Source organism: Stegastes partitus, unplaced genomic scaffold (genome assembly GCF_000690725.1).
Source record: "Stegastes partitus isolate 25-593 unplaced genomic scaffold, Stegastes_partitus-1.0.2 Scaffold2243, whole genome shotgun sequence".
Taxonomy (NCBI): domain Eukaryota; kingdom Metazoa; phylum Chordata; class Actinopteri; family Pomacentridae; genus Stegastes; species Stegastes partitus.
In genome coordinates, this window is record NW_007579974.1 from 57,241 (window position 1) to 68,728 (window position 11,488).

At 43.1% G+C, this 11,488-nt stretch overlaps 1 protein-coding gene across 1 annotated transcript; it reads right to left on the minus strand.

The window, feature by feature from the left end:
- Positions 1 to 5,610: 5,610 nt before the first annotated feature.
- LOC103374420 (creatine kinase U-type, mitochondrial-like) lies at positions 5,611 to 10,327 on the minus strand. Its single transcript, XM_008304508.1, has 9 exons — positions 10,188 to 10,327; positions 9,587 to 9,785; positions 9,412 to 9,507; positions 8,885 to 9,106; positions 8,684 to 8,769; positions 7,763 to 7,886; positions 6,901 to 7,035; positions 6,683 to 6,808; positions 5,611 to 5,727 (listed from the first exon to the last, which is right to left on the minus strand). Exons 1-9 carry the CDS (start codon positions 10,325 to 10,327, stop codon positions 5,611 to 5,613), a joined length of 1,245 nt encoding a protein of 414 aa, XP_008302730.1.
- Positions 10,328 to 11,488: the final 1,161 nt, after the last annotated feature.

Genomic DNA, 11,488 nt, shown 5'->3' on the forward strand with positions numbered 1-11,488 from the left:
ACAACATGTGAAGACTCAAGGAAAGTATTCTCACTGCTCTTCTTAAGGACTTATTAGTAGTACCTGATTAAAGGTACTTTCACCTCCACCTCTGCTCTGCGTTGTGTGCCACTTCATCTCGGAGGTAGCTGGATGGATTTTTTATGTTTTCAGAGAATCTACAGACATTCATTTGTCACCTACGATGTTCTTATAGTCAATACATGTTCTCTATAGCAGCACTTTTATAGTTTTGGCTGCCTGTTTTTCAGGTTTTAACTGGCAGACTACTTCATGTGAACATGATTCTCTATCTGTAAATAGTGTTAATTAATAAAACAAAACTGTGATCTGCGTTTATTTCTTACAGTTTTGCTATTAATTTACTGCACATTAAGGTAGATCTGTTATATGACTAAATCATTTTAATAATAAATAAAAGAAACCTTATATTTTCATCGACAGAATTGTACAACAGAGCAAATTTAATTTTCCACACAATATAATCCTGCAAAGCAACAATAATAAGATCCCGGGGTTTAAAATGTCCGAGCAGCCAGAACAATCAAGCAGCTTGATCCTTTTACGTGACGGCTCGGCTCTTGTTGAGACTGGAAGCAAATAAACCCCCCCGCTGATATTTAAACATACGTGTTTTACAGGCCTCATGGAAAGAGCATGAGTCTTCAGAGCAAGACAAATAAAGGCTGTGGCGTTTCTACTAAATGGTTCACTGTTGGACGCACACACATGTTGAGCATTCAGCGTTCACGTGTCGCAGCTTTAAATCAACTCATGTCACAAGTCAACACCAGCAGCTGACCCCAAAGAAAACACATCAAATGCATTACATACTGTCCAGCCACTGCTTTTACGTGATTCCCTCGAATGTACGAGAGTCGATTAAATCAGTGATGAATCCTAACGCACAGAATTGTTTTGCATTGCGTCTGCCCAGAGTGTTTTGGGAATTTGCAGCTGTTCATTACATTTATTAGTCTGACGCTGTTTGGCTAATCGACAGCATGACTCACGAAGCTAAATTTACAGTAATCAAGTGCGGGGTTTCCGGCGTGCAACAGCTTTTTATTGCATCGACGTGACTCATGGGAGATATTTCTGCGAGTGTTTGGACATGTTTCAGATTAAATTAATAATTAAGGTCTATAAGAGGTTTGCGGGCGTTACTTTAAAACACAATCAGTCTATTCCTACCTGTTATTGATGACATAAAGGATTTTTTTTCCCCCACACACAAACACTAGAGAATGGTTTGATTGTGTGCTGTTGACAGTTTACACACAGACATAAGAGGAGTTTTGTTCTGAGGTCAAATTCCTGCTTTTGTCTTGTGCTTTGTAAACCACGTGACCTCAACAGTGACTGAACAAGGGAGTGAAAGCTTGTTTACATGCAGTGACTGTGTGATAACTCTCTTTGAATAGACATCAGAAATGACGATCAGTTCTTTGTGGTCTCAGCCTTGTCGTTTAAGGTCTCGGATCTGACTTCACCTCCAAACATGTCATTTAATTGTACGACTTTAACAGAACTACCAGCGACTAATGACTGTCATTGGGATGTAAAGTTTTATGATGTGTGCCTGTTGCTTTTCATATATTATTATGTGACTTTGCTGCTTTGTACTCAGCTAGATTACATCATATTACCCTAATTGTGTAGGAACAAGGGCTGCAAGGTGGTTAACATCGTCGCCTCACAGTTAGAAGGTCGCCGGTTCGCGTCCCGGTGAGGACACCCGGGATCTTTCTGCGTGGAGTCTCCATGTTCTCCCTGTGCAGCGTGGGCTCTCTCGGGGTTCTCCAGCTTCCTCCCACACAGTCCAGAAACATGTTGAGGTTAATTGGTGATTCTAAATTATCCGTAGGTGTGAGGATTAGCTGGTGTATAGATAATTGATGGATGGACGACGTACATCAAAACATCAGTTACACAGATTCTCACAAGATGATTCTTATGAATAATTTACTCTTTAATAATATTTCAGGCAATAAACTGACAAATACATGCAGTTAAAGTCAGTCTGATGTGCTAATAATTTACTTAAGACAAATGATTCACAAGTAATTAGACTTGATTATAGGATGCTCAGTATTTTTTTGCTCAATGGTAAGATTTTGTGAGCCACCTTTTGATTTCTCCTACACTGCCCTCTACTGCCTGGTTTATTTAACTACAGACAGGATGATATATGAAATATTGACATATTGTTCTAAGAGAGTTAGCCTCTAAAATACATGACCAAATAAGAATAAATTAGCTGCAGTTTTCATGAATGAATGCATTTTTAGCAGGTTTGTAGAAGCAAGATAGCTCTTATTCTGGCTGTGTAGACGGTCTGAAGGACAGAAAACAGGAACAAAAGTTGATAAATCGTCATGTGTTCATTCAAACAGCTCATCATTTATTCTGTGACAGCAGTTTATATTTGGTACATGTCATTTATACAAATATTTTAAATATAAATCTCTTGAATATGTACATGGACGTATTTACGATGCAGGTTAACATCAGAATAATCACAGTTACACGGTGCAAAAGTCTTCTGATAGGCCACTGGGTTTTAGATTTCAGCTGCTTCCTGAAATCTAAAAACATATTTCAACGCTTCACATGTTCGTTGATCACCTGTGCACTTCCTCGACATTTAAAAACTTAGAGACAACATAAGATTTAGATTTTTACAACATAAAATATAAAAAAACGGGGACCTAAACATTTCAAATATAGAGAGTAATGATGGCTAAAGGTGCTAGAAGGAGAGGGAGGAAGACTCCGGTGTGCTCTGCTCCATTACACAGGTCTCCTGAACAGCATCTGATGCCGAAGTTGGAATCCATGCCGCACATGTCGCTTCTCATGCACTGTTTGGTGATCATGTTTTCAGCAACTGCCACAAAGTGAGACAGTAGAAGTGAGGTACATCAGTGACAAGAACCGCTGGATGACAGTTTAGGTTCATAAGGCTGTGCTAAAGTCTACTGATGCAAAGATAAAGTGAGCAAAAATGTAAATTGCATCATATGAAGCACATAGCATGTGTTGGTACGTTAGACCTACCGAGGGTGGTGGAGCAGCGGTCAAAGTGGCTCGGACATTCCCATATCTCATTACAGTTTGCAGGGTTTCTACCCCAGCAGGTGTAACACTTTAACCCGCACACTGCAGGCAGAGACGAGCGTGACATGTTCACAAAGGCTGACAAACATCACATTTCAACCGTCATTTCTGTGATGTTTATTTGCTCTTACCTGCTGACAGCATCACGCTGATGAAAGCCAAAGACACGAGTAGTTTCATTTTGAGTCTTTGATCGAATGGGAGACTGCACGGAATTGAAAACTCGTCGGTCCTCTCGTGTGAAATGAAGCTTGTCCGAGGTTCTTGCGTGTTTTATAACCCAACAAAGCAATACCACATTGGCTTCGTACTAATGGCTAATGTTACTGGGTCAGTTCACATCAGGGGAGTGTCCACGGCCTTTATTGTTGATCATTTATTGCACATGGATCTTTACAGCTCCGCAAAGTCATCATCAGGCTATTTCACACAAGAATTCCAGTGTCAATAGGAGCTGGTTTAGCTTGAAACTACATAATTGTCGTGTGTTTGTGCAAGATATTTACCCAGAACACTTCACCTGTCGGTGGTGAAGCAGAAACTGAGGCTGCCACACCTGGAAATGTTAATGTGTAACGACGTTAATACGGCACAAAAATAATCTGCAATATTTCACAGCTGTGCTTTCACAGGCTTACCAGATGTATGTTAAAGACACACTTGAAGTGGTTAAAAAACACACTTTTGGTTTCATTTGATCTGGTTGCATCGGCTCAGAAACACCAGTTTTAGCATCCATCCATCATCTATACACCGCTTAATCCTCACTAGGGTCGTGGGGGGGCTGGAGTCTATCCCAGCTGACTCAGGGTGAAGGCAGGTTCACCTGGACAGGTAACCAGTCTATCACAGGGCTACACTTAGAGACAGACAACCAAGCACACTCACATTCACACCTACGGACAATTTAGAATCACCAATTAACCTCAACATGTTTCTGGACTGTGTGGGAGGAAGCCGGAGAACCCGGAGAGAACCCGCGCTGCACGGGGAGAACATGCAACCTCCACGCAGATACCGGGTGTCCTCACCAGGACGCGAACCAGCGACCATCTAGCTGTGAGGCGGCGGTGCTGACCAGTGATCCACCTTGCAGCCCCAGTTTTAGCATCTATCCAGTAAGTCGCAGTCTCATTCAAACTGCATTAATTGCGGCATTAATTCTTTCCTAACACACACTCATACAGACACACACACACTTTCTGAGCTCTTCAGAGTGGATCTCTAATAGCATTATTAGATCTACGTCATTAATCTGCTGCCGCGAAAAGAAGAGCGACTCAGAAAAAATGTTGGATTTAAAGCGACCACTCACCAAAATGATTAAAACGCTAATTTCTCGTGGCAGGATGCTTTTATTTATAAAGAGTAATCCCTCCTTGTTTTATGCCCGAGCATGTAAATACGGTGGAACAGGCAGCGTACGGCGTTAACCAGCCCACCTCTGTTTGGTCTGTCTGTCGCTAATGAGCTTGGCCTTTTACTCCTGGATTAAAGGCCTTGTGTGGGAGCCAGGTGAGGTCTGAAAGTTAACCACAAGCTATTGTAGAGTAATCCATCAGTTTTGCACTTTTCTCTTCTTTTCATGAACAAAGATTTTTTTTAAATGTGGTCATCAGGATATACTGTGGATAAGAATATAGTCTGTTTGTCAGTCATGATGCAGGAAAATCAGAAGAGGCCAGCACTTAATCATAGAGGTGCAAAGGTCGTGACATTATTGTCCAATATAGCTCCATCTTGTTAAGTCTGGCAGTCGGCCATGGCCTGGTAACAGCAGCTCTGTCTGAGGAGGAGAAGGAACCAGCAGAGCACCGGGGGAGGTCGAGTGTTCGCTGTAGTTCGTAGTTTCTATTCCGTCTGACCTACATGTTGCTCAGTTTTATTGTCGTGTTTTGCATTCATGGAGTTATGGTTTTATCAGCATTTATAGCCCAAGATAATATTTAGTTTTTCTCACTTCCTTGTGCGACAAAGGTTAAAAAAAATGTTAGATCTGATTGACCAATAGCAGAAATAGTAGCTCAAGTAAGATTCAAAACTTTACTTAAGAAGAAGGATGAACATGTTAGCAGCAAAATGTACGTAAACTAAGTGGTGTGGTCATGTGACTGATATTTGATGGCTGGTGGTGAGTTTGTGTGCCTAATCTTTTGCTGCATGTTACTCCTCTAATCTCTTTCCCATCTTTCTCCACTGTCCCCATCAATAAAACAAGAATTTAAGAAACTACACAAGTACAAGCCCCTCAAACTTATACTTACATTTCAGTACTTAGTTTTACGTTCCACATCATTTTCTTTTCTTTTCAGAGGCTATAAAACCACCCAAACGACAAAGCACCTGGCAGGTACCACAGCCGAGTTCATCATGAGCGTTTATTGTGTTTAGAATTCACGTACAGGTCATGAATTTATCGTGCATGTAAGTCGGCTACGCGTGCCGCGAATATCTCGTAAGACGAGCAGTTTGTCGGCTGCTCTGTGTCGTTCACTTCCTGAACTGAGCGATCGGAGAGGGGATCTTGATGTCCTGCCCCCTCTCCAGCCTCTTCTCGCATTCGATCAGGTAGTTCACGCCGTCGATCACCAGCTGCACCAGCTCCACCTGTGGATGCAGCACCAAGACAGTTGTTGAATGCAGATGCCGAACTGTGGTCTTAATCATTATCTAACTCAGCGGCTCACCACGACGTGTCCCTGAGACTCAAAACTTTGCAGGATCTCATTACGTTTTATTCAACCTCTCCCAGATTTCACTGATTAAAACTTCTTACATGTTAAAGGAGTTGATAGAAGTGAAATTGTCTCGTTTGGTCGCACGAAATTGAGCAGCACTTCAGCAAATTCCCTTTTTCTTGAATAAATTCTGATATATTATCGTTTATTGGACATGACGGATTGCAAAAGTTTGCCGATATGGAGTCACTTACATCATCTTTGTTCTTCATCTTTAGCAGTAAAATGACATTACTCATTGATGTACTTCTGAATTTGGACTTTTATTGCAGTTGAATAGTTTTAACTTTACTTTAAGCTGCTTTTAATCCTCTGTTTCCCAAAACTAGAGCGTATAGTGTCTTTTTCATCAACCTGTCCATCACCAGCAGGCGCCTTGTTGTCTGTAGCTGCACCATAAATCCATTTAAAGGTTCTTTCTAGTGGTGAGTTAAACACCAGCAGACTTTTGCCCCCTAACATTAGCCCTTCAGACGGGTCTTCCTCTGAGCTGCTGCACAAATCCTGCCACCTTTGGCGCGACTGGAAGAAACTCCACTGTTACCCTGACCTCGCACAACCGTGACCTCTCCGTAGCGTTCGACTGGTCGCGGCTGTCGTCACACAGCCTGTAAGGAAGTTCTGCATGAAAGGCTCAGCTCGGGAAACAGCAGTGTTTGAACCCGAACTGGCACATCCCTGCCTGGATTACAGATTAAAGAGCAGCAGGGGGTTCGGTTTATCACGGCCTTCACCTGTTGTGGTGCAGATGCCTGCTCTGCTCGATCTGTCTCTCTTTGCCTGCTGTTCATTTTGACTTCTCCTCGCTTCGGCTGTTGTCTTACCTCCGACTTGCCCAGACGGTCGAGGTTGGAGATGTCAAAGGTGTCTCCGGTGGCAGCTGTGTCCACACCTCCGGTGCCTCTCTTCTGTAGTCGCAGGTTGTCCAGGATCTTCTTGAAGCGGGGGTCCTGGATCATAAGCAGCACAAATTATTTACGGAGATGAGAACAATAACAGCTGTGTGTGAAGATGACATGAGCTGAAGTGCAGGTGTCGCTACCTTTGAGAGGAACGGCAGACGGATGTGCACACCGGCCCGGAGCCCGGTGCCGAGGTTAGAGGGGCAGGTGAGGATGTAGCCCATTCGCTCATTCCACATGAACTCCCATCCTCTCTCCTGAATTAGATGCTCCACCTGAAAGTTAGAAGAAAGATTTTTATTCTTTTACTTTTGGAACCCAAACTTGTTGGGGCGTAACTAGAATCTTAGCAGGTATGTTGCTTGATCTCTGAGGTGTCAATGCTATAGTCCATCCATCCATCATCTATACACCGCTTAATCCTCACATGGGGGGCTGGAGTCTATCCCAGCTGACTCAGGGTGAAGGCAGGTTCACCTGGACAGGTAACCAGTCTATCACAGGGCTACACTTAGAGACAGACAACCAAGCACACTCACATTCACACCTACGGACAATTTAGAATCACCAATTAACCTCAGCATAGTTTTGGACCTTGTGGGAGGAAGCCGGAGAACCTGGAGAGAACCCACGCTGCACGAGGAGAACATGGAGACTCCACGCAGAAAGATCCCGGGTGTCCTCACTTCTAGCTGCAAGGCGACGATGCTAACCACCGAGCCACCAATGCTATAGTGCAGGAGTGTCCAATCCTGGTCCTCGAGGGCCGCAGTCCTGCATGTTTTAGATGCTTCCCTCTTCCAACACACCTGATTCAAATGATCAGCTCATCATCAAGCTCTGCAGAAGCCTGATAATAATCCTGATCATGTGAATCAGGTGTGTTGGAAGAGGGAAGCATCTAAAACATGCAGGATTGGACACCCCTGGACTATAGTGTATAAGTCTAAATCTCAACCGGGGAGGGAGGTTGTTTTATAAAAGGCTTTAAGCGCTGTGCACCTGTTTAAGACCTCTGCAGAACCTCTCAAACACTCTCTTCATGTTTCCTCCTTTCTCCATGGATATGATCCTTGTGTGGTCCTCCTCGTTGATCCAGATCAAGAAGTTCCTCTCGTTGTTGTGCCTGAGTACCAAAAAGGCAGAATTAAACTCTGATTTATAAATCAACAGGCCACACGAATGAATCACTAGAGAAGAAGACACATTCAGCAGAGCAAATGCACAGTCGCCGGCTATGAAAGCACAGACGGGGAAGGAGGCAGTGGGAGCAAAACTACTTCATCAAAAAGGAAATGATCCTGAAGTTAGAGTTGTGGAGGTGAAAAAAGAAGAAAGGCATGAGAGGAGATGTGTTGTGTTTGAGGAGCAGAGTGAAATTCAATCAGTGCAGAAAACTGGGAAGTATTGGAGATAAAATGCGTGCAGGTTTCAAAGTACTGCCAATGATATAAAAAAAAATGGACTGACGAAAAAAACTGAATTCTAGCAGCGGGTGAGTCTGAATTTATGTGTTTTTTTGTGTGTGATTTGAAGCTTTGCAGCAATGGGGCCACAGTGTTTTCTACATAATCCGTTCTTACATAATTTTACAGAACAACAGTGTAATCTAATTCCACTGTGTAATCTCCCTCGTCATGTTGGTGTTCATGGTGGCGATGCCTAATGGTGTCTTATGTAGGCCAGCACTCGCAGATCCCTCCCTAACTACGACATTACTGCATTGATGAAAAGAAGATGTGATGGTCACGAATTAGCAGCTGATTTGTTTGTGTCTCTCTAAACTAGAAACCAACCACGAGCGAGAGATTTTTATCAAAGTAAAAAGGCTCTAAGAACTAGGTTTCTAGGTGAGTAACGCAGCGACTACAGCTTTTGCAGGTTCTCTACAAGCAGCACTTGTCGACTTCCTCCCAGTCTTACCAGATCCCACGAGCATCGGGCCAATCTCTGGCCATCCCAGCTGCCGTGAGCAGAGGTGACACAGGTTTATCAAACAGGAAGTGCTCCTGATTGGCCAGTGAAGGGACAGAGGAATCGGTGGGGGGACATTAGATGGCAACGAATAAAAACCACAGAAAGCAGCCTTGTTTCTGAGTGTGCGTGAAAGTGTGCGAGACTAACATCGATGAGCTGCTGCTGCTCTCTGTCAGTCATGTCTCCCAGGCTGTAGTAGCGGCCGGACAGGTCTCCCTTCAGGCCGGACAGAGCCGTGACCACCACGCGCTCCACCTCGCGGCGCTCAGAGCGGGAGCACGCCGGGGGAAGACTCAGGCCGCGGATGCTGCGACCGGTACGGACACGAGATGACAAGACGTAGTGCTCGTCAAACATTCCAGAGGTGACCTGAGGAGGAGGAGGAGGAGGCATTAGGTTAGAGCAGAGGTGTCCAATCCTGGTCCTCGAGAGCCACAGTCCTGCATGTTGTAGATGTTTCCAACACACCTGATTCAAATGATCAGGATGGTTATCAGGCTTCTGTGGAGCTTGATGATGAGCTGATCATTTGAATCAAGTGTGTTGGAAGAAGGAAATATCTAAAACATGCAGGACTGTGGCTCTCGAGGACCAGGATTGGACACCCCTGGGTTAGAGTATGTGGGAGTGGGCTGATGGATGGGGAAGTGGCCATATGAAGCAGAAAACAAAACCTTGGAAGAATCCAGGTCAGTGGGGTGCTTCATCGTACGAGGGTCATAGCCGTTGTGTCTGTCCTTGATAACAGGATCAAAGAGCTCAGCAAACACCTGATGGAAAGAACCAAGCACTCAGTATTCACAGTTTTTTTTCAAATGAAGACACAGAAAGTCAGTCCTGAACTCCCACCTCATAGCTCTCCTCGTCTCCAGCCACCATCCCCACGGTCTTGATGAAGGGGTGTCCGGGGTTGTCCACCCCAGTCTGGATGCACTGGTCCAGGGTCCAGTTGTTGGGTGTTGTCCTGTCCCTCAGGCGGGCGTAGATGGTCGGAGTCAGAGCTGCTGCCATGCAGTTGTTGTGCTTCCTCAGGTCAGGGAAGTCGGCGCTGCAGGAAGTTATCAAGAGCTGTGTTCAGACAAATAATCCTCATAGTCTGGCCTGTTGCTCTTCTAAATGTGTATGTTTAGGGGTTGCCTGAGTAGAGTGGGGATAAAATATACGATACATGCTGCTCAAACAAATCAAGGAAACACTTAATCATCACAGAATAACATCAATTCAACAGGAAGTGAATCCTCCCCTCAGTGCGTTCATCATCTTGTTTTCCACTGTCCAGTCATTTATATACACCGTGTAATTTATTGAGACCAAAACGACTTAAGAATGAAGTGTTTCCTTAAATTTTAAATACATATAGTTCCTTTTATTTCAACTCAGACTGTTTTTCTTTTCTCGCTTCGCTCTGCAGGACCCAGGAAGGCTCACATCCACCCTCACACGCATGTACCTGGGTGGGTAGAGCCTCCTCCTCTCAGCAGCAGCAGCGTTCTCAGTCAGGAGGTATCCCGACGCCAGAGAACCAGCTCCCACGGCCAGCAGCACTGCCGGGTTGCGGCCAGTCATCATGCGGGTGAAAGAGTTTGCCATGCTTACGTGGGCCTGGTTGTTACCTGGTGAAAGGTCAGAGGAGTAAAAAAAAAACGTGTCTGGTTATGTCCTATGGGAATGTGCAGCAACTGAATGAAGCTAGGTGTTAATATCTATAATTACTGCTGGTTATAGCGTCATCAGGGTGATTTAAATGTCAGACCGTGTGTTTGTTTTTCACACTCTGGGAAACTGGTGGAACAAGACATGAACTCTACCGACACCCTGCCTTGGCATTCAGAGGAAAGTGATAATTGGGAATCAGATTGTTGAGCCCGATGTTGTGCAGGCACAGAGGAGAGCAAGACAACAGTCCTACGCTGGATGTGGTCTGGAGCTGAGTATGTGTTGTACAACTGTGTACATGACTGTGGGCTTCACTTCAGGAATCTCATATTTAAATTAATATTAGAACATACAAACAGGGAGACAGTTAAACACATTTTGGACGTAGCAGTGGTTGTGGATCTATGACCATGATACACTGTAAAAAACCTGTAACTATGAATTGGAATAATTAGTGTTTTCCTTTTTATTCTGAAGATTTTTTCCTCTTTTTGAAACTCATGAAAATAACATTAAAAGAACAAACATAGCCTCTGAATTTAAATGTCTAATGTAAAATAATATTACAAAGCTCTAAACATAAATTGGCTTTTTTTTCAAGAAGTCTGAATTTTTTTGACATAAAATGACAGTTAAGACACATTTGCAATTTTTGCATAATTACACCAATATTTCCTTTTTATTGAAAAGAATAAACTGTTAAATTCAAGTTTAATCATGTAAATATGTTTATAAAATTAGACACAATTGGTGACAGTGAAATAGAAGTCACTGTTCTTGGTATCTTTTTGTTAAATGAGCAATGTCTTGTATAATTATTATATAATATACATATATAATCATATTATTTAGAAGTTTTCAGAACCAGCATGGCATTTTTATCATTCTATAGTATCTATAAGAAAAGGCAATCTGTCAAAATACAGTATACAAATTGATCTATTATTATTAGCAGCAGCATTTAAAAAATATATATATTATAGGTCATTTTATTTTTTTTTACACATTGAAATAAATCTCATGAAGCATTAAAATAAAAATAAAAAACTACAGATATTATCAAGTAAAACTTACAGCTAGCATGTATTATAACTA

Bases quoted from the DNA above. Each gene is read 5' to 3' on its own strand.
- LOC103374420 (XM_008304508.1), bottom strand. From the start codon at position 10,327: ATGGCAAACTCTTTCACCCGCATGATGACTGGCCGCAACCCGGCAGTG. The intron at 7,887-8,683 runs GTAAGACTGGGA...TTTGGTACTCAG, and splicing joins CCCGATGCTCGTGGGATCTG to GCACAACAACGAGAGGAACT. The intron at 7,036-7,762 runs GTGCACAGCGCT...TCTAACTTTCAG, and splicing joins TCTGCAGAGGTCTTAAACAG to GTGGAGCATCTAATTCAGGA.